The 23,041-nt window shown below is 44.0% G+C and overlaps 2 protein-coding genes across 2 annotated transcripts; both read right to left on the bottom strand.

Annotated features, from left to right (window-relative positions):
* Positions 1–2,868: 2,868 nt before the first annotated feature.
* On the bottom strand, positions 2,869–5,496 carry LOC120694180. The gene is made up of 4 exons (XM_039977352.1): positions 5,135–5,496; positions 3,822–3,893; positions 3,248–3,688; positions 2,869–3,130 (listed from the first exon to the last, which is right to left on the bottom strand). The coding sequence occupies exons 1-3, from the start codon at positions 5,456–5,458 to the stop codon at positions 3,371–3,373; spliced, it is 714 nt and encodes a 237-aa protein (XP_039833286.1). The 5' UTR covers positions 5,459–5,496; the 3' UTR covers positions 2,869–3,130; positions 3,248–3,370.
* Positions 5,497–6,575: 1,079 nt separating this feature from the next.
* Positions 6,576–20,918, bottom strand: LOC120694179. Its single transcript, XM_039977351.1, has 2 exons — positions 20,658–20,918; positions 6,576–7,123 (listed from the first exon to the last, which is right to left on the bottom strand). The coding sequence occupies exons 1-2, from the start codon at positions 20,855–20,857 to the stop codon at positions 6,727–6,729; spliced, it is 597 nt and encodes a 198-aa protein (XP_039833285.1). The 5' UTR covers positions 20,858–20,918; the 3' UTR covers positions 6,576–6,726.
* Positions 20,919–23,041: the final 2,123 nt, after the last annotated feature.

Below are 23,041 nucleotides of genomic sequence, written 5' to 3' on the forward strand. Positions count from 1 at the left end.
ACTGAGAAGAAGGTCAAGGTGCTTCGAACTGATAATGGTGGAGAGTTCTGTTCGGATGCTTTTGATGATTATTGCAGAAAAGAAGGCATTGTTAGGCATCACACCATACCATACACTCCTCAGCAGAATGGTGTGGCCGAGCGTATGAACAGGACTATCATCTCGAAGGCTCATTGCATGCTGTCCAATGCCCATATGAACAAGCGTTTTTGGGCTGAGGCTGCTAATACAGCATGTTATTTGATCAACAGATCGCCTTCTATTCCACTCAACAAGAAGACTCCTATTGAGGTATGGTCTGGTACACCTGCAGATTATTCACACTTGAGAGTTTTTGGCTGCACTGCTTATGCTCATGCTGATAATGGAAAATTAGAGCCTAGAGCTATTAAATGTCTGTTTCTTGGTTATGGTTCGGGAGTCAAAGGATATAAATTGTGGAATCCTGAAACTAGAAAGACTTTCATGAGCAGAAGTGTTGTTTTCAATGAATCTGTGATGTTTACTGACAGTTTGTCCACAGATGATGCTTTAGTTGAGAAATTGCAGTCACAAGTTAGTGTGCAGGTGGAGCTTATGGATGACCAGGAAAATGAAGTTGTTGGTAATGATGTTTCAGATAGTGTTCCTGATACTGTTCAGCACTCACCTCCAGTTTCACAGTCTGATTTGCAGCATGAGGAGGATGTAGATTTACCTATTGCTCTTCGCTGATCAAAGAGGAGTTGTGGACCTCCAAACCATTTAATTGAGGAGTGTAATCTGACTTATTATGCTTTGAGTTGTGCTGAACAGGTGGAGGATGCTAGTGAGCCAGCAACATATTCTGAAGCCATTGATTCTGTTGATAAGGAGAAGTGGATCTCAGCTATGCAGGAGGAGATACAGTCTCTTGAGAAGAATGGCACATGGGAGATTGTAAGCTTGCCTGAGAAAAAGAAAACTGTTCGCTGCAAATGGGTCTTCAAGAGAAAGGAGGGTTTGTCTTCTAGTGAGCCTCCAAGATTTAAGGCAAGGTTAGTTGCAAAGGGTTTCAGTCAGATTCCTGGTGTTGACTATAATGATGTGTTCTCTCCAGTTGTGAAACATAGCTCAATTCGGACTTTCTTTAGTATTGTTGCTATGCATGATCTTGAGCTTGAGCAGTTAGATGTGAAGACTGCATTTTTGCATGGAGAGCTTGAGGAGGAAATTTACATGGATCAGCCAGAAGGATTCATAGTGCCAAGCAAAGAGAATTATGTTTGCAAATTAAAGAAGTCATTGTATGGTTTGAAACAGTCTCCTCGTCAGTGGTATAAGAAGTTTGATTCATTTATGTTGTTACATGGTTTTAAAAGATCTGAATATGATAGCTGTGTTTACATTAAGATTGTTGAGGAATCACCTATATACTTGCTGTTATATGTTGATGACATGCTTATTGCTGCCAAGAGCAGAAAAGAAATCACTACAGTAAAGAAATTGTTGAGTAGTGAATTTGATATAAAGGATCTTGGTGTTGCTAAGAAAATCACTACAGCGTTTCAATATGCATGATTCAAAGCCAGTTAGTACTCCTATTGCACCTCACTTTGAATTGTCAGCTGCTCAGTTCCCTAGTTCTGAGGAGGATGTTGAATACATGTCAAAAGTCCCATATTCTAGTGCTGTTGGTTCTTTGATGTATGCCATGGTTTGCTCTCGCCCAGATTTATCATATGCTATGAGTTTGGTTAGCAGATACATGTCTAATCCTGGTAAAGAACACTGGAAGGCAGTTCAGTGGATTTTCAGGTACCTCAGAGGAACAGCAGATTCTTGCTTGAAGTTTGGGAGAACTAATCAGGGACTCATTAGTTATGTGGATTCAGATTATGCTGCTGATTTGGATAGGCGCAGGTCACTCACAGGTTATGTGTTCACTGTTAGCAGTTGTGCTGTGAGTTGGAAGGCTACTTTGCAGCCTGTTGTTGCTATGTCTACCACAGAAGCAGAATATATGGCTATTGCTGAAGCGTGCAAGGAGTCAGTTTGGCTGAAAGGTTTGTTTGCTGAGCTGTGTGGAGTTGATTCTTGCATTGATCTATTCTGTGACAGTCAAAGTGCTATTTCCCTCACTAAAGATCAGATGTTTCATGAAAGGACAAAGCATATTGATGTCAAGTACCATTATGTTCGTGGTGTTATTTCACAAGGTAAATTGAAGGTATGCAAGATCAGTACTCATGATAATCCAGTTGATATGATGACTAAATCAGTTCCTGTAGCTAAGTTTGAGCTTTGCTCAAGCTTAGTTGGTTTGACAGTTTAGCCCAAGAGGCTATTTGGCGCCAGAAGTTCAGGTGATGATTTTGATATGCTACATGAAGGAATTTGTCTCAAGGTGGAGTATGTTATATTGTGATCCAAATTCTGATGGGAGATTGTTGGAATTTGGGCTTGGCCCATTAAGGCCCATGTGGTGCAAACTTTTAATCCTACATTGTTAGTAGAAGTTGAGGAGACCACGTGACTCTCCTATATATCTAACCCATAGGCTTAACCGGAGAATATCAATCCTATTATTCCTCTTGTAAGCCGCCGCTAGGCGTTGTACACAAACACCCGATATAGTGAAGTTCTTGCTGGCTGGCGCCCGTGGTTTTTACCCTTCGCATTGGAGGGGTTTTCAACATTAAATCCTCGTGTCTTTCTACAGTTTGATCTTTCTATTTTTCATCGTTTTGTTCACCGTCGCTTCTAACAGCTATGGCCGGCACACTTTTTCCTAGCTTCATAGATCGAAACTGTAGTTATGAAGTTTCGGTGATTTATGCTAACACATCTCTCGAAACTTATGCCAAAACAATCTATCCAGTTGTACAGATACATGGTACAATCACACAATATTCGCAAACAAGCACCAAATGTTCATAATATAAGAGTACATTGTAAATGTTCCCAAATAATACACACACACACACATAAACATCACACTAAGACATTTGGATACTATGTATCCATGGTATTTATCGAACGTTCACATTTATTCAGGCACCAACAAAGAATGGTCCACAAACAGATCGGATGCATCAAGTCAAATACCAAGATAACTTAAGCAATAAGAACGACAGATATGGAGCTTTTATGTTCTCTGTAGCAGTGGGTCCTGTAAAGAGCAAGCAGAGGGCGGATACTTCAGTTAGCTTGGTATAAGCATCATAAATTCAAATCGATGATTTTGTAACTAAAAAGGTATTGTAATATAATAAAAATAATATATCACCTTTCTTGGAACTTGGGGCTGAGGGAAAGCTGATCCCGCAATGCCATGGCAAGGGAAGAGATAGGTGTTTCATGATGACCGATCCCAACATCATAGTAAAACAGCTCAAAATTCTCGAGTTTTCTAGCAGTCTTGATCACCACTTCTAGTTGTTCGTACACCCCCACATTGCAAGAGGATCTCTATGTAACTGCTATTGTTTCTTATCATCCAAATCATCAATTCAATTGTAGATTTCCGTATCCTTGGATATGCAGTAATTGGAGACTTGTACACTTCTAACACCTTCTTAAGCTTCTGGACAAATAGGCCCACAGTAATATTGGGATCCTCGAGGGTTTTGATGACATCTCTTGCATCCATGGAGCTGAAAATCTTCACTGCGAGACTGATAAGGCTTTCTAGTACTTTGCCTTCTTTGATTCTCAGTTCATCGTTTGCCTATAAAGTATGTGACACATAATTATTAAATTTATTTTTCTCAAAACGGAATTGGTGAGATAAGCAGCAACTTGAATTAGGTAAACTATATTAAGAAGTAGAAAGGCACGAAACGAAAGATTATTTTTCTTACTTTGACCATATTTTCACTTGTAGATTCTGCACTCTCCAACCTCACTACTTCATGTATAATTGATTTCAACACATGAATCATTTTGTCCAAAAAAAAATTAGATTAGTGAATTGCTTATTTTGTTACAAAAAACAAATCAGAGAAGCCCTGCTAACTACAACATATTAGAAAATGAAATCGGTATCTTAATATTACCAATTAGACCATGTTAATCCTCTCAAGCACACTAGAACAAAAGATAAATCCTAAAAATTCTCATAAACATCAGAAATAACTCGCTATTAATTTAATAGACTTTGATCATCAAAGATTAATAATAGTAATTGGATCTATCCTATTTTCTAAAAAAAAATACTCACCCCTACTATTTTGAAAATAGTCTAAAATAACCCCTAAATTCATATATAAATTACACACCTCTACCATTATAAAAATAATCAAAAGTAACAACTAAATTTATTTGCGTCTAAATTACCTACCTCCGCTACTGTTGAAATAACATGTAATAATCCCAAAATGTACATCTAGATAACTTACGTACTCCGTCCCACGGGACGGAGGATATGTCATTATAAAAAAATAATCCAAAGTACTTTATAAATTACCTATTTTGCCCTTTTAATATAGAAAAAATATCCCAGATTTATATGTGTGTCATCCTTGCAAACTATGTGTTTATGAATGCAAAAAAGTGATGAACATATCAATTTCCATGTAAAACACATAGCTGAAGATAATACCGTTTTGACAATTACATGACCAACACATATGGATGTGTGATGCAAAGGGGAAAAACTATGTATGAGGAAGAAAATATATAAAGTAAGTAGTAACTAAAGTCTATCACAACTGAATAAAGACAAAATGTATTTACATGAGTAATGTATTAGAGTCTGAACAAATAAAAAAGAACAATGATAAGCAATTTTGATTAGCTGTGGGCCCTCAAATTTTTTATTTAACTATGGGCCCACTAGCCCATGCAGGAAAACAGGTTTATGCGCTAGTACAAATAAACTAATACAAGTTACAAAGAAAGAAAGGGAAACAGAAAACAACGGACAAAAAAAACCCAAGAAGCCCTGTGGCTACAAGATTGAATTTTTTTTCCTTTTATCAAGGGAAATTAGCATGTTTCTCCTGTGTAACAACAAAAGGCTTTGCTGGCTACAACAGTCCGAATATTGTTTTAATTGCTGCAATTTTCTATACCAAGGAAGATCAATTATGGACACTTTATCAGTTAGCTAATGCATACAAAAGTTATGAAATAGGTTATGCATGCATAAGGAGCACAAATTTAAGAGAGTAACCTCTGGTAGTGCCTTGTCAATTATATCCATCTGCTTCTTAAAATCTTTTGCCCCTGCGTAGCCACGCAAATTCTGCATGAGTTTGGCGACCATGCTTCTTATATTATCTCTATCTTCAGTACACACTATCTTCATGATTGCTTGAAACATTTTTGTGCTCAGATGATATTGTTCTAAGTTGATCTCCGTGCTTCTCCTTTTCTCTCCGTATTTAGCAGAGAGCATATTCACTATCTCCTGCAGCTCTTCCTCATTATTAAGTTCTTCTAGGATGGCCTCAATGTTTTCCTGGCAGCCAGTAGAAGTAGAACCAGTACTGAGCATAACTAATGCCTGAGCAGCTGCTTCTGCAGTATTTACTCGTGGCGCTGAATGTAAATCTTCCAGATCAAGTTTTTGTATTATGCGATTCACCCATCTTGGCACATCCAAATATTCAAGATCAAGTTCCTCTAAGATGGCCAACACTGGTGGAAGCACTCCCTGATTTTCATCTAGAATATGATTTCATAACAACTGAATTTCATGCAGCTGCTCACTGCTAGCGTACTCTAGAAGCAACAATTTAGCAGCCACTTTATTCATATTTGCATGTGCCTTATTTGGATGTAGACAATTCTTAAGCATCTTGATGATATCAGGAAACCTCCCGATCTCCGTCTTTGGTTTGTCATCCATCGCTAAGCATGATATGACCCTTGCTGCTTCAACATGTGCAGATATAATCCTGGCACTTTTGTGGAAGTGGACACTCTCAAAGGTTTTGCATCTAAGTTCTTTGCAAGCTTTACCAGGTTCTGCAAGCAACTTTCCCAAGACATTAAGTGACATGCCAACAATAATTTCTTCATCAATCTTTTGCTGGAAAGAAGTAGGAATCTCTTCTTCGGCTAGAAGCAAAGGAAGAACCTCTTCTTTCATCCATGATTCAGAGGTCCTGCCACCTATTGCGGCATGACCACACAAATTGGTGAGGTCTATGATCTTGGACAGCAGATCATCAGAATCTTTGGCTTGCCTACAATTTTCTGGATTGTCTGTAAGCTTGTCTAGAATTCTCAGGCCAAACCAAACTAGGTCCATATCTCTCGTCATCTCCTTTTCTATGCTAAGTAAAGAGGATATGAGATTCAGGATTCTGGGAAAGCTCTCTACCATGAGGCCCGGAGCAAGCCGCAGCACTAATCTTGCGGCGTGACCTCTTATGTCTTCCTCATCGTCGATGTTGATGGCCAGGCTGAGCATACTGACCAACGTGGATGTGGCCTCAGGATCCAGGGATGCTTGAAGCCTTGCCAGGACCTTGTTGCTGGCCTTGCCACCAGCGAAAGATCTTAGAATTCTATCGATGGTGCGGACGCCGAGTAGCTGGTCGCGATGGAACTGGATACCACCAGATTCTTGGAAAATGTCACCAAGTCCATGTACAAGGTGGGGTGCACATTACCCATGATGAATTCCATGTAGCTGTCATTCTTGTAATGGTGGACAATGTCACGCCCTGGACGGCCAAATAGCATGTACTCCCTCTGGAGTTTTACAACTTGCAGTCTCGTGAATGGGTTTAGCAGCAAGAGGGTGAAGATGGTACCCTAGCCAGGTACCAGCCCATAGAAGATGTTCAAGGACCGCCTGATATTTCTGTGGTCATCGTGTCCCTGGTACTGTTGGTCGACGTAGTCTTGCTTCATCAGACGCTTGTAAGACAGGGCCATCAATGTGGTGACCGCGGCCAGCTGCGTCAACTTGAATCCCTGATAGAAGATTGCCCCCAGGCAGGAGCGGAATTGGTCCATACCCCAAAACCTCACTTCCTCTTTGTCTTCACGTCTGGCTGCTCTTTTTCTGCCTCCAGTTTGATGTGGTCCTTCTACTCGTCGCCTCCAACTAAACCCGTGCTCCTCCGCCAAACCTTTCTTGGACATTCTCCGCGCATCCGATGCGCGCATGAAAAATTGATGCGCGGGATCCTCATAGCCACCGAAAATCCTGCCGATAAGTACGGACGTAGCAAGATACGTAAATAAGTACTCCCACCATCCACAAATATTGTGCATTTTAGAGTTTATAGAGTAAATAGATATAATTTCAAATATATAACTTATTTTTTATCAACCACATGTATATTTTATACCTGTGATCATGGATTAACGTGACACCTTCTAGTTATAGTTTTCATGGAGATTTTATCAATCAAATTTATAGTCTCGTGACACTTTTAAAGGATGACAACTGAGTAGGAACGATGCTCCTTAATTAGCCTTACATATTATTGGCCCTGTTTGGAGAAATAACCAAGGGTTATTTTGAGAGCTAAAGTTTAGCTCAAAAAAATAATCCTTTCATGAAATAGCCATTGAGTTGTTTGGATCTAAGGGCTATTTGGCTTATAAAGCACTTTCCCAATCATTGGGCTGCCACTTTTTCAAGAGATAGAGAGAGAGAATCAGTAAGCCCCACACGAAATAGCCCCAAATAGCACCTCTTGGAGGGGATAGTTTTTTGGGGTGAATTATTTGCAAATAGCTCAAAAATAGCCTTCCTGTTTGGCTCCCCTTGAGCTATTTGGGGCTATTTGGAGTGAGTTAAAAAATAACCCATGGATCCAAATAGGGCCATTGTCTTCTGTAAATATATAACACAACATGGTAGACTGAGTGGCAGATTATTAGTCCTTATATATATATATATATATATATATATTATCCTTTTTCATCTAAAAAGCAATGCTTAATAAATTATATTACTTTAGATGTAAATGTCCACTTTATTTTGACCTAGTGAAGGTAAAACTTCATTCCATTGTTGGAGGGGGTCGAGTGCTTCCAACATTGAGCTCCAATTAGATTTTTGAGAAATGTGATCCAATCTTTGGCATAGGACTCGTCCAAAATAATTAATGGTAACACGAGGAATCTTCCTATTAAAAATTGGAGTCACTTTTTAAAGCCGCTATATTAATTCTCAAGAGGATGTACTCGTCCAAAAATAAGTGCCATCCTTGGAATTCTCAGATAGATTAAGAAACATATGGTTGATGAGGAACGAATAGATGGAACCACCAGATGGGGCGCTCAGCAGAGATGGTGGATGAGAAATGAATGGATGGTGTGGTACTCGGGAGGTCAGCGGGCAGGTAACTGGTGAGCCTTCAGTCGGTCTAAAACATCCGGCCATTAATCTTGTAGATTCCAATCATCTAGGCATTAGAACTATTATGTTTTCTAAAAAAATACCCAACTTTACCATTATGAAATAAAATAGTAAAATATTGTAATATTTAAAATTTATAATAAAGTAAAATAAGATGTTGGCCATGTTAATTAATGAGTGGAAATAAATTTGACATTTTGAGTAAAAGCTCGTATCAATGATTGGAGATTATTGATGCATAGAGCACATCAAAACGAATCCATTTTACTACTCATATCACTCATTCAGATATCAAATGAGTTAGCGATATGCTATTGTTAAATCTGGACCATCGGATTTACATTTTTTTCTTTTGATTTTGGAGGGAAGAAAATATAAAGGAGGGCAGACTGCCTTGCCAAAACTTGCCGCAGCCGCAGCCGCCCTTCTTGTGATCCTTGTGCTGCCGCCCGCCTGTCCCAGTACATCATCGCTGCAAGCCGCCACTGCCATAGCGGCGTCCCTACGAGTGCCGCCATCTCTCCTCCTGTAGGTTGTTGCTCGCTGGCTGTCTCTAGTGTCATGCTGTGTGGCCAGGGGAAGAGAAAAGGTGCTGCTGTGGCTACTGTGCGTGACCTGCTGCAGCGTTGCTGTTGTTGGGAAGGAAGCTAAGGGACTCATCGACAGGAAGCTTGAAGGGAGGAAAGCAGGGAGAAGAGTGAAGAAGGCAGAGAAAAAGGGGAAGGGAGCAGCTAGGGTTCCGTGAATTCTTTTAATTTGTTCTCAAATTTGTGTTCATCGTATAAGGAACATGGCCACATTAGGCTATTGTTTATGATTTTGATGATTGTGTGACAATATAGTCAATTGAACTAACAAGTTTGTGAGATCATATTTGTAGAATTTTTAGGTCTCATGGATGGTGCCCAAAACATATTAAAGATGTCCAATTCGCCGTCGAGATACCCAAAACATAGTGAAAAAGCAGAGAGAATATATTTGAGGTGTCCAACCGACCGCTGCGATGATTTGAATAAGTGTTAGCAGAAATAGAAGTACCGGTTTAACTGACACCCAGGCAGCGGTTAAACCGACATCATGCCGGTTCATTGGACAGTATGTTTGGAACTCAAGAGAAGAAATGTCAGTGGCACAGGTTAAACCAACGGTACAAGATGAAGGCGTCGGTGCATTGACCTCGGCATTACTCAGAGAGCATGTCAAGTGACCTGGATCAAAGCCTTCAGCACTGGTGCGTCAGTGCAATGACGTCAGCAGAAGAAGACTCAGTGAGATAGCAGTGAAGTAGGCCTTTAAGGACCAGTTAAACCACTACCCAAGTGTCGGTTTAACCGACAGTGGGTGAGTCAGCAGCAGGGCTTGTCAAAGGCTTCACTGCCAAGTTTAGGTCTGTGTGTGACCGGCTAAACTGACGATACCCACCAGTTTAACTTATGCTTTGTGTAGAAAGTCCCCAACGGCTACAAACGGCTATTTCAAATTGGAGGGCTATATATATGCCTCACCCCGGGTCATTTGAGGTTGCTGGAGTTGAGGGAAGTCCCATACACATTGATGAACACCTCCAAGCCATCCAAAAGCTTAGTGATCACATTTTTAGTCCTTAGCACATTCTTGAGAGTGTTAGTACTAGGTTAGCTCATGAGAGAGTGCAAAAGTAAAGGTTGTGTGCCTTGTGTGATGTGCTTGAGAGCTGCTCAAGCTTGTATCCCAGTATGCCAGCCCCTTGGAACTTTGGCGGCTCGCCGGCTACGTCTTCGACCCTCCTTCTTGGTGTGGAGCGGCGTCGACGGCTTTATGCTGGGGACATAGAGACCCCCTTCCTTTATGGAAAACCTTCTTAGTGAAAAGCGGGATCAAGGTTACCGTGGTGACTTGGTGGCAAGCCTTTGTGGCAAGTCAAAGTGTCTCTGGAAGAGACTTGATTACTGAAAATCGATAGTCTTAGTGAGTGCTTCAACAATATAGAGTAGGAGTGGCTTCGTGCCCAACCGAACCACGGGATAAATCTCGCGTTAAGAGTTTGCTTTCTCTCATCCTTATTTAATCTTTCGCATTTCATACTTGCAACTTGTGTGCCTTTACTCTCCTAACCTATAGCCAAGTTAGGATTGGCTATAGGTTGCATAACTCTTTTGGGTTAGGGGTTTCACACTAGAAGAACTGTAATTGCACATCTAGATATTATGCAATAGTTTAATTTTATGTGCAAACTCGTCGGAGCCTTAGGTTAAGGTTTTAAGTTGCCTAATTCACCCTCCCTCTTAAGCTACGAGCACCCGATTCCCTTCACATTGCTGTGAAAGTGATCAGGTGCTCGTAGCCTAAGAGGGGGAGGGGGTCAATTAGGCAACGTAAAACCTTAACCTAAGGCTCCAACTAGTTTGCACATAAAATTGAACTATTGCATACTATCTAGACGTGGAACTACAGTTCTTCTAGTGAGAAACCTTTATCCCAAAAGGAGTTTAGCAACCTATAGCCAATCCTATCAAGATACTACTCTATGAAAGTAAAGGCACAAAGATTGCAATATGAAATGTGGAAACGTAAAGAGAGGATAAAGGGAAGCAAACTCTCGACAAGAGAATTTATACCGTGGTTTGGCTAGCCACAAAGGCACACCTACATCCACGTTGTTGAAGCACTCACGAAGAGTATTGCTTCCCGCAATCAAGTCTCTTCCGTGAACACAATCACGGTCACCTTGATCCCGCTTTCCACTAAGAAGCTTGCCCACAAAGGATGGGGGCCTCCACATCCCCTGTACAATATCGTCGACGCCGCACCACACTAAGCCGGAGGGTCGAAGACGTGCCGTCGAGCCACCAAGACTCCAAGGAGGCCGGCGCACTGATATACAATGGTGGTTCACTCTAGAACCAGCTCACAAGGCAACAACACCTTACTCTCTCACTCACTTAGGAGCTAACCTAATACTAACACTCTCAAATGTGTGCTAAGGACTAAAGATTTGATCACTAAGCACTTGGGTGGCTTGGAGAACTTCTTCAATGTGTCTAGAACTTCCCTTGGACTCTAGCAACTCCAAAAATGGGCCACCAACTCGAACTAGCCGTTTGTGGCCATTGGGGCATTTCTGCGAACACCGGCGGTTCAACCGGTGCTAGACCGTCGGTTAAACCGGTCACTGTAGGCTCTGGAGTAGCCGTTGAGCTTCTGATACCGCCTGCTGCTGACATCTTCAACCATCGGTTAAACCGACGTGTTGCACCGATGCTGCGTCGGTTTAACCGGTCTTCAAGCATTGACCGATTTAGTCTGTCAATCAATAGATATAGTCTATCAACTCCAATGCATGGCGCCTTGTTCCGACGATACCATTGGTTCAACCGGTCTTCAAGCCTTCTTGTCCTGCTTCGCGACCTGCTCTCTGGACAATAGCAAGACTGATGCATCGATGCTCAAAAACAACCTGTCAGTTTAACCGGTCCATTCACAGATTTAGTATGTCAACTGACGAGTTTATTCTGTCAATTGACAGATTTAGTCTGTCAACGCATCTATTAATGTTCTTCGTTTCTTTTCATATTTGATGATTTGAATGGCTTCCATTACATCCTTGGAACCTAAAATCCTACAAATGTGATCTCACAAACTTGTTAGTCCCATTGATTGCGTTGTCATACGATCACCAAAATCACTCAAAATGACCTAAACGGGGCCATGTTCGTTACACGCCGCAAGGGCAATCTCTAATTAGTCCCTAGATGTTTATAGATAGATTAGGAGAGTTCAGTTTGTCGCTTAATATTGATAATCGACAGATTCTATTAGATAAGTCTCTCACATGGGATCCTTGTATCTATCTATATATTACTATACGAGACTAGGTATAGTCCTCCGGGGTGTTCATGACCATAAGTGGGATCACATGATAGATTTTTTAGCCACCTAGGCTTAGACTAAGTCAAGGAGCTAACTTCACTCCCAAGTTCGTTAGGGCTAACTTCTTCTTTTTTGCGAAGAGGGGTAACATCTCCTATATGTAACTAGCCTCAAGCCGATTGTCAAGTGTTTGGAAATCAAAATCCTTATTGAGCCAACAATTGATATCAGAGTCTAGAGTTATCAACTACTCCCTTCTCCGCCCTTCTCCTACCCGGTAGTGGTAGCGGCGCGCAGATCCTCTTCCCCAGATCGAACTCGAGCACCCAGCACCAGATCCGGCCATGGTAGTCATCTCCCACTAGGCGTCCTAGCGGGACTTGGTCACCTTGAGTGTGCAGCATCGACAGACGGCGGCCAACACAGAGGCAGTGAGGGAGGCAACGCCTGACTTGGAGCTATCGTGGGAGGCGGCACAGGCGCGGAGGTAGTGGGTAGCGGCAAATCTAGCAGTTGCAGAGAGAGCAGCTCGGCTCGCAACTGCAGATGTGGAGGCAGCTCTGCTATCCAAGACGGGTGGCAGTTGCCGCCACAGCGGCCTTGCACGTGGATGTGCCATCATCGAGCGTGGCTTGAAGTGAGGAGTCGACATGCGATGAGGACACAGATGTCGAGTAGCCAGCTCGTGATGGAGGTCGGCAGACTCTACCGAGGTGACTATGTGCGACTCCTTCCCTAGATTAGCTTCACTGACTAGATCCTCTTTCGGAGCGGCCTCACCAAGCAGATCTTACTCCGGAGTGGCTTCATCGGCCAGATCTGGAGCAGGATCAGCGATGCCGAGTGGACCCAAATCCAGATCAGCAGCACCAAGTCGGTCATTCCTCGGAGTGACAACAGCATAATTTTCCCTTTCCAGAGTGCCGACATGACCGACCCATTGTCCACATCATCAAGGAATCCAGTGGTGGCACACTGTGGCCCATCCTGACTAAGATGAACTATGCCGAGTGGAGCATGGTAATGGAGAAGATGGAGTCTTGATAGCTATGGGACACAGTTTGACACGATGACGCTGACCTACACAAGAATTGGTAGGCGATGGAGGTTCTCATTGCTGCAGTACCGCCGGAGGTAGTATCCACCATCGCTAACAAGTGGTCAGTGAAGGCGGCTTAGGATGCCATTGCTGCATCATGAGTCAGTAGCGAGCGCGCCCATAAACACACATGTACAGCAGTAACTGCATCAGGATTGTGATCGCCTAGCCTTCCGGCCAGGTTAGGATATGTCAACAATTTCATTCTACGGATGACTACATTGGTGCAGCAGATGGCATAGTATAGTGACAACGACATTGACAATCAGAAGGCTATCAAGAAGCTTCTCTGAGTTGTAAGATAAGAAGAAGGGGGGAGGCTTCAAGTAAGGCAATGATCGAGTGCAAGAACCAACCGTGGAAGAAGGGCAAGGCTCCACAGGCGCATAGAGGTGCCACCGGCGAGTTAAAGGTGACTTGGGACGATACCTACCACAACTGTGGCATGGCTGGTCATTGGGCCAAGGACTACAAGCAACCAAAGTGAGGAGGCCAAGCCCACATCATGGAAGCAGAGGAGGAAGGCGAGCCAGTGCTATTCGTGGTACATAGGACCATGGAGTTGCAAGAGGCACCTATTGATGGAGGTAGACCTAGGTACCTCCCTACCAAGTGGGGTCCCTGAGTCCAGGTGCCCACCCTGCTCGACTACTCTGCAAGAACTACCCGGCGGACAGGCACTCGGCTGGACGGCGGAATGGTCCTCTATGGATCAGGATGACGGCTCAACAGAGACGCTCGGAAATCTAGGGATCTTAACTGACCGACTTCCTTGTAAACAACCCGATTAGATCTTCTCTCTTACTTGTAACCCACAGCTCCTAGGCTATAAAGGGGACGTGGGGAGACCCATAGAAAACAATCCAATCTCTCTTCGCAAACCCTAATATAGCAGCAACACACAGGACATAGGGTATTACGCTAACCTGGCAGCCCAAACCTGTCTAATCCTTGCGTCACCACGTAACCATCGTTCTCTTGACTCCGAAGTCTTCCCACCAGGCATACCCTGGTGGACTTGCCAGAAACGCAATCCGACACCTACCCAAGTCACCTGGAGCCGACTGACTCTGCGCCAAGTCACTCGGCATCGACCCTGAGTCACTCTAACTCAGCAGCCATGGCACTAATCTACCTCGACAAGCCACAAGCCCATGTCTTCCTCGGCGACAAGTCCATCGACAACAAGCTCGACAGGTGGTATCTCGACACCAATGCCACTCACCACATGAGTGACCAGGTGGAGTTCTTCTCCAAGTTGAACACCACTGTCCATGGCTCAGTCAAGTTTGGTGACACTTCAGTGGTGGAGATCAAGGGAGTTGGCTCCATCCTCTTCATTGCCAAGATGGGCGGGAATAGGCTCCTCACGCGCTTTGGAACTCTATCATTAGCCTCGAGCAACTGGATGAGGGCTGTTCACGCATGGAGATCGAAGCTAGAGTGCTTTGCATCTGGGATCATCAATAGAGATGGTGCATGAGATGCCCCAGGTCGACCACGTGGAGCAGCTCTGTGGCACCTGCATGCTAGCGAAGTGGAAGAAGTGATCTTTCCTGAGTCAGGCAAGCGTCCGAGCCAATGAGAGGCTGGAGTTCGTGCATGGTGACCTCTGCAATCCTGTGACTCAAATGACTCCAGGAGGACAATGCTACTTCCTGCTCTTCGTCGACCCCTTGTCTCGCTACATCTGGGTTGTCTCCTTGACACTAAGTCAGCTGCAGTGGACGCCATCAAGCTACTCCAAACCACTGCGGAGAAAGAGTATGGCCGCAAGCTATGGGTGATGCGTATGGACAATGGCGGCGAATTCACGACGGCTGAGTTCGCGGTATACTGCACCGACAAAGGGATCCAACGTCACTACTCCGCGACATACTCCCCGCAGCAGAACAGCGTCGTTGAAAAACACAACCAGATGGTGGTGGTGATGGCACATGCTCTGCTCAAGCAGAGAGGGATGCCTACTATCTTCTTGGGAGAGGTGGTCATGATGGCCATCCACGTCCTCAACCGGTCACCGGCCAAGGCTCTCAATGGCAAGACACCATACAAGGTTTGGTACGGGCCCAAGCTGACAATCAGCTATTTCTGAGGCTTTGGCTGTCGGACCTTCATGAAGGAGCTGATCCATGTCAGAAAGCTTGAAGATCGGAGCAAGGTTGGGGTCTTCATCGGCTACATGGAGAGATCTAAGGCCTACTGCATCCTTGACCAAACGAATTGGTGTGTGCGCATGGTGCACGACGTCATTTCCGACGAAGGATGCGGTTGGGTGTGGAACTCGGAGAGCGATGGCAAATCAACTCTATCATTTGGCGACTTCGTCATCGTTTGCGCCCACTTCATGGGAGCCGGGAGAGCTAACATCCACTCGATGTCATCCCCGACTCACCCTGCACCAAACTCTAACACCGAGACACTCTACGTTGAGTCATACGGCACCAAATTAGCCTGCCCAGACTGAATCTGTTCCAAGTTTGGGTCACTCGGCTACTGAGCCGAGTCACTCAGAGTTGAGTTAGGGTCACTCTGTGGTGACTCAAACTCACTCGGTGGCCACTCAAATCCAAGTCAACCTACTCCAACCCTGACTCACTTAGTCGCTTCTCCATGCTCTGCTCCACCTACTCTGACTTCTGACAGGCAGCCGACAGCGGTGTTCATCACACCGGTGTCCAACGATGAGGACCATGTGGACGTCTTCCACAATGGTGAGCCCCTGCACTACCACACCATGGAGGATATCCTCAGCGAGATGTTGAAGCTGAACCTAGCACAAGAAGATAGTGAGTCTCATTCCTTCATTGAGGAAGAGGGCGACTCGGCCTGGCGTGTCGCGATTCAGCAAGAGATGGACACGGTCGAGCAGAGTAAGTCATGGGAGCTGGCTAATCTCCCAGTCGACCAACGCGTAATCACCCTGAAGTGGGTGTTCAAGCTGAAGAAGAACGAGTCTAGTGTTGTTGTCAAGCACAAGGCTCAACTACTCGCACGCGGATTCATCCAAGAGGAGGGAGTCGACTTCGATGATGCCTTCAATCCTATTGCTCAGATGGAATCCATCTGAGTTCTCCTTGCGCTGGCAGCACAAGATGACCGGTTCATTCACCACATGGACATCAAGTCAGCCTTCCTCAATGGCGACTTGAAGGAAGAAGTTTACATCTAAAAAACACTGGGATTCTCATCCTTGGAAAGGAGGACCAAGTGTTCTGCCTGCGTAAGGCCCTCTATGGCTTGTGGCAAGCACTGTGGGCTTGGAACATGAAGCTGGATGCCACCCTCAAGTCGTTGGGGTTTTAGCAGAGCACACACGAAGCCACGATCTACCGAAATGATAGAGAAGGTAACGTCCTACTGGTTGGTGTGTACGTCGACGACTTTATCGTCACCGACTCCAAAGAATAAGAAGTGGAGGCCTTCAAGTCAGAGATGAAGTTGGCCTTCCAGATGAGCAACCTCGACCTCCTCTCCTTCTACCTAGGCATCGAGGTGCGTCAGGATGACTCTAGCATCACCCTTCACCAGACCAGCTACGCCAAGTGCATCCTCGAGCTCAGTAGCCTCGCCAAATGCATCCCAACCTCGACTCTAATGAAGAAGTGATTAAAACTAAGTTAGGATAGCACAACAGAGGAGGTGGACACCATCGTGTACCAACGCTTTGTGGGGAGCCTCCGCTACCTCATCCACACATAGCCACACTTGGCGTTCTCAATTGCTATGTCAGTTAGTTCATTCAGCAACCGATGATGGAGCACCTCCAAGCAATCAAGAGGATCCTCCGCTACGTAGTAGGCTCCCTCAACAATGGTGTTCACTACCCTTAGTGTCCCGGTGCTGCGCACTTCATCAGCTATAGTGATAGTGACCACGCTAGAGACATCGACACTAGCAGAGCACAAGCGAAAGCCTCTTTTTCCTCGGCTGATGCCTCGTCAGCTTATAGTCAATAAGCAACAAGTGGTGGCTATATCTAGCTACGAGGCAGAGTACGTGACCAGTTCCTCGGCCTCCACTCAAGCACTGTGGCTTGCTCGGCTACTCTGTAACCTACTTGGCAAAGAAGCTGAAGCTGTGGAGCCCCGAGTTGACAGCAAGTCAGCCCTGGCGTTGGCAAAGAACTCTGTCTTTCATGACTGCAGCAAGCACATCCAAGTGAAGTTTCAGTTCATCCGTGGCTTCCTAAAGGAGGGAAGCATCAAGGCTGACTACATCGCCACGCAAGACCAGTTGGCCGACATTCTGACCAAGTCACTAGGTCAGATCAAGTTCCAAGAGCTTTGGGACCGGAATGGCATGACCCGGACTACTGTGTGAGACTTAGGGGGAGAATGTTAAATAAGTCTGTCAAATGTCGATCCTTGTATCTATCTATATGTTACTAGATAGGACTAGGTATAGTCCTCAGAGTGATCTTGACCATAAATTGGATCACACAGTAGATTTTTAGCCACCTAAACTTAGACTAAGTCTAGGGGAAACTTGGCTAGTAAGTTCGCTAGTGGTAACTTGAAAGCCAAGTTTCCTCCTCTATATGTAACCGTCCTCAGGCTGAGTATCATCAAGTGTTCAGAAATCAAAAGAATCCTTAGTGGGCCAACAGATTCTATTTCGTGCATCAATGCCAATGTCAAATTGAATTTCGGGCATCAATGCCAATACCAAATCTGCGAGTAATCCGTGGGAAAATTGAATTTTTGCCTGAAACGAAAGTCGAATGTTTCATCAATATCTTTCTTAAGGTGCTGGTTTCGTCTCAATCAGATAAGTGGTTTCGGAGTAATGGTTGAAACTGTGCTGCCATCTTGCTAGAATAAATCTGGGCAGCCATGCGTAATAAGTACTTATCTATTTTACACCAGTCTAGAGACTGAATTTGCCCAGTTCAGTATAACAAAATTTTTAGAAAATTTCCTACAGACATCTGAGATGTATTTGTTCGCTACAATTCATTAAGTCTATTTAGAGATATGGATAAATCAGCAAGTAACAAAGAAAAATTAGACAGATTTCTGGATTATGAGTCCATGGGTTAATTGTAGTCTGAGGGAGCCATTGATTAATTGAAGTAATAATTATATAGTCTTGTGATCAATGTGCAGTAGTTCTAAGTGTCGCTTCACGCTACATGTTTGGGGAGTTCTAGTGTTGAGTGCGTGGTGCTGAATTTTTGGGAACTTGTGGGTGTGACATGTTAGCTTATTGGTTATGTTCTTGAGCTTTTGAGTTCTCTATTCCATGTTCATGTGTTCTTCATGATATTCGAGTTTTATGATTATGTTCCAGTTTCATTATTCAAGCTTCTAAGGCATTCCTTTTTCATTCAATTCATGTTCCGGTGGATCCAGACATGCAAATTGGTTTCTAAATTCACGTTTCTCTGAGTAAGTGCTCGTCCTATTAGCTCGGCTTTACTAGTAAATGCTAAGGATGTATTGAGGTGTTGTTTGTTTCAGATGAAAACTACTATTTTTGGGATGATTCTTGTTATCAAGGTTCTTGTCATTGTTTTTTCAAGAAGTGATGTTATATTTGTTCTTCGTGTTCTTAGTTGTACTTGCTCTGTGTTTTTACTGGATCTTATGTTTATTTGGTTTTTAGGTTCCAGGTGATCCCCACATGCATAGGAATTGGGAGTAGCATCATCCTCTTGAGTACACACATTATTTATGGCACTTAATAATAATTGTCTATGAAACAGTGAATGATAACTTAATAGGTTGACAATAGTTGTTGATGAGATCGTCATCATCTAGGTTGGGTATTAAATGCTTATTATAATAATCGTCTATGAAACAGTGAATGCTTATTATTAGTTGTGATTCTTTGTTATTTCTTAAATATCATACATGTGGATATTATTGTGAATGTGTTTTTGTCCGGGACATTCGAAATACAGGAAAAACAACTCTGCCGAATTCTCTGTATTTCATAACTTAGTATATTTATTAGTTTATTTGGTAGTCTCGAGGTGTGTGAACATTTGGGGTGTTACAAATAACATCCCAATTATAATTTAAGTTATCCACCTCAGCCATTATGAAAACTAATTTAAAGTAACCCCCTCTGCATCTAAATTACTCACATATGCTCTGTTACAATGATTGTAAAGTACCCGAAGCTGCTTTTGAGGTACTTTTCCCTTGAATTTTTTCTGGCCATTGATCCTCTAAATTTACATCACAAGTACCCACATATATCATTATGAAAATATGCTTCTAAAGTATGCTGCCTTTGCCCCGAAAAATATACTAATACTATATTGTAATATGCTTCTGAATTACATAGTTCTGTCAATGTTACAATAGAAAAAACTAACTCCAGGTATACATAAATACATGTGTCACAACACGGACCTCGTATAAAGATATGTAGGAAAGGATAGTAATATCAATTTCCATGTTACGTATGACTTAGGCTTAGCTTGCAACTAAACACACATATATCAGTCACACCAAGAGTTGCGATGTCAAGTGAAAATAGTATGAATAGGGACGAAAAATCATGTAGAGTAATTGCATTACTAGAAAAAAGGCTAAAGATCCACCCCAAAAGTACCACCATGAAGATGATCCGGTACTAATAATTCTAGCATTAGTACCGGGTCACCTTCATGCCGGTACTTTTGAGGTGGATGGAAATATTCAGGGACCTTTAGGTACCGGGTCGTAACACCAACCAGTACCTAAAGCTAGCCATAGGTACCGGTTAGTGTTACGACCCGGTACTAAAGGTTCCACCCACATTAGTACCGGATCGTAACACCAACTGGTACCTAAGGCTAGCCATAGGTACCACTTAGTGTTACGACACGGTACCTAAAGGTCCACCAGGGGTTACTTCAAATAGAAAGTATCTCCTTCTCTATCACAACTGCTGTGTGGGTGAGATGATAAGAGAGGTACGCATGACGCAAGAGGTCCTGGGTTCAAATCCCAGGCACCGCACGGTACTAAAGGGTGCCTTAGGCACTGGGTAAAACACTGATACTACTAGAAAAAAAGGCTTATAGATATGAATAAAAGAGAGAGTGAAAAGATAAGAATTTTTTATTAGTTACGGGACTAAATTAAAATAAATTTATTCATGAACTTCTACCACTAATCATTTAAAAGCACATATTGATGGATGGGTTCTAGCTCTAAGAGCAAAGGATTCCCCATTTAGTCCCTTTCGTAAAACTAGTTCTTAAAAGTGCAAACTCATAATTAACCTTGTTTATAAAGAATAAACTTGTTTGAACCAGTTAAGTTTATCCTTGTTCCAATGGGGATCCTAAGATATTTATTTTTAAACACAATGTCACTGGAATTATTGTTTAGAAGATTATTATTATTATTCGCTGTTCCATAATCCATGTGGTATTAGGGCTAAATATGATGCATATATATGTGAATATAAGATACATGTACATACCCGATGGTTTGGAGGAAGGCAATGATGGTGATGTACCAAAAGTCTGTCTGCTTCACCAGCGTCGAGAATCCACCGAGCAGGACGACGGTCGCCCATACGGTCGCCAGCGTCCCCAGGCCGCTCATCGCCTTGTAGGCAACTGCCTCGCAGAGGATAACTAAATTGAGCCACTTTTCCGGCAGTAAGGCCTCCCTCACCATGGTTTCAGGATTTCCCTTGGCTATCCTAGCAATGGGCACTAACCACTCACATAGATACTAAGGTGGTTTAGCACGTTATTATAGTTCAACAAACAACGTTACACATGCATAAAAGCAGACTAGGGCTTTTGTCCAACATGCTAGTTGTCTGTCAGGAAATCTTTTGTAGCTTGCAAGCTAGCATGGAGCAATAATAATAACAAAGACTAAAAGTGCAAGCAACGAATAAAGAAACCTGAGTTGTTAAAGATTAATGGTCCACGACGTGTTACGTACATACTGGTATATTCGGGAGTGTACACGTTAAAGGGTGCGGATAGTTAATATAAGTTATAACCAGCCACTTTTTATGCCGTATTCAATAACTTTTATGGCTTTGACACATCAGGCACGGATCCATTTCAAAATCTAAGTTCAAACAAGTACATAAATCATTCAGAAAAATGAGATGAAAATAAGTAAAAAAAAGAGAATACTCCGATATAAACTGATAGGACACAGACATTCTTTTTGTTTTCAGATTCTTTTTCTATTCTGACGTGCGTGGCAATGATTCTTAGTTGCAGTGCCAGGACGTAGACATGGCCACATGGACATGGCAGCAATGGCGCACCTGGAGTAGCTATTGAGGCCCTGCGCCGACGAATTGAACACCATTATGCGTGACTTGTGTGACAACGCATTGTACTACTACTCAGTGCTATAAGGTATAGGTCAAGGGTAATTTAGTAATCTGTTACTAGGCCGCTGGTCGCCGCCACTTACGGGAGAGGAGAAAAAGAAACTTAAGTGAATAGAAACTAAGGATGGCAACGGGTCGGGTTCAGTTCGGGTGGAGTGCCTGGATACTAAAAACCAAAACCCGAACTTAAAATCCGAACCCGCCCCAACTCCAATTCGGGTCAGATATCATCCCAAAACCGAAACCCGCGGATACCCAAAACCCGATGGGTAATCCAAAACCTGATTTTTTTTTTACAAACAAGCGTTCCAGCAACAAGGATAACAGGTTGCTCGCTCGTCCAGGTTGCCACCCACAACTAGAAAATGGCTCATTCGTCCCCGGGCATTAGTACCAGTCATGCTTGGGTCCGGTACTAAAGTTGCCTCGACATCACTTTAGTACCGGGCCCAAATTTGAAAGTCCCCAAAACCATTTTATTACCGGGCTAAGCCACTAGGCGGTACTAAATGTCACATTTTAGTACCGGTCGGTGTTACCCACTGGTACTAAAATGGCGCGGCCATTTAGTACCAGCCGGTGGTTTGGCCCAGTACTAGATGGTCCTCTAGGGGTTACTTCAAAAGGAATGCATCTCCCACCAGTCACAAGTGATGCAAAGGTGGAATGGTAAGGAAGGCTCGCACGAGGCCGAAGGTTGTGAGTTCGATTCCCATGGACCGCGCACGCGCATATTACGCGCAAAATTCACGTGTGACTTGCGACGATGCGCGTGTGGGGGGCCTCCTAGTTGCTCATCAGTTTTTTTCTTTAATTTTTTGGCGCAAAACCATTTAGTACTGGTCAGTGTTACCAATTGGTACTAAGTGGTCTCTTTAGTACCGGAAGTTTTGGCTGATACTAAATGGCGTGCCACTTAGTACCGATCAAGCGGTACCGGTCAGCCGCCCAGTACCAAAAGGGGGTTGCTGATCGGTACTAATGCTAGATTTTTTAGCAGTGACCGAGCGACCGAGGTTGTCGTGTGGGGCGCCTTCGTGCCTGCGTGCTGGGCACGGGCGACCTCTGGTCCTCCACCACGTGGGGGCTGGTGCGGCGTAGGCTGCGCCCGATGCCTGCCGGCCTGCGCGCGGGGGCATGGCAGGCAGAGCCCGCGCCAGCAGGCGGCGAGGCGGGACGAGCGACACCAGCGTGAGCCGGCGAGTGAGCGGGGCAGGCGGCGCCTGTGCGAGCAGGGCGGGCGGCGCCAACGCGAGCCACAGTAGCGCGGCCTGACTGTGGCCGCGGCTGCATGCGGCCTTTGTTCATCGGCCTAGGAGCCGCCAAGCGCCGCTGGGATTGCCAGATTGGTGAGAGAATGAGTGAGCCAGCAGCCAGGGAGGGGGATGGCGGCTGAGTGGTCGACGAGCTGAGGGAGAGGCGAGAGGAACTGAGGGTGGGTGAAGGGGATTTTCAGATTATATACTTAGGGTTTCTAGTGGGCTTTTATTGGGCTGATTGTA

The sequence above is a fragment of the Panicum virgatum genome, unplaced genomic scaffold, assembly GCF_016808335.1.
Source record: "Panicum virgatum strain AP13 unplaced genomic scaffold, P.virgatum_v5 scaffold_3968, whole genome shotgun sequence".
Taxonomy (NCBI): domain Eukaryota; kingdom Viridiplantae; phylum Streptophyta; class Magnoliopsida; order Poales; family Poaceae; genus Panicum; species Panicum virgatum.

What these genes read in the sequence shown, in the direction of transcription:
- LOC120694180 (XM_039977352.1), bottom strand. Translation starts at nt 5,458, where the DNA reads ATGCTCAGTACTGGTTCTACTTCTACTGGCTGCCAGGAAAACATTGAG. An exon ending in TTGACAAGGCACTACCAGAG is followed by an intron (nt 3,894 to 5,134) that starts GTTACTCTCTTA and finishes AAAATGATTCAT; the next exon opens with GTGTTGAAATCAATTATACA. An exon ending in CAAGTGAAAATATGGTCAAA is followed by an intron (nt 3,689 to 3,821) that starts GTAAGAAAAATA and finishes CATACTTTATAG; the next exon opens with GCAAACGATGAACTGAGAAT.
- LOC120694179 (XM_039977351.1), bottom strand. Translation starts at nt 20,857, where the DNA reads ATGGTGAGGGAGGCCTTACTGCCGGAAAAGTGGCTCAATTTAGTTATC. An exon ending in GCCTTCCTCCAAACCATCGG is followed by an intron (nt 7,124 to 20,657) that starts GTATGTACATGT and finishes ACTTATCGGCAG; the next exon opens with GATTTTCGGTGGCTATGAGG.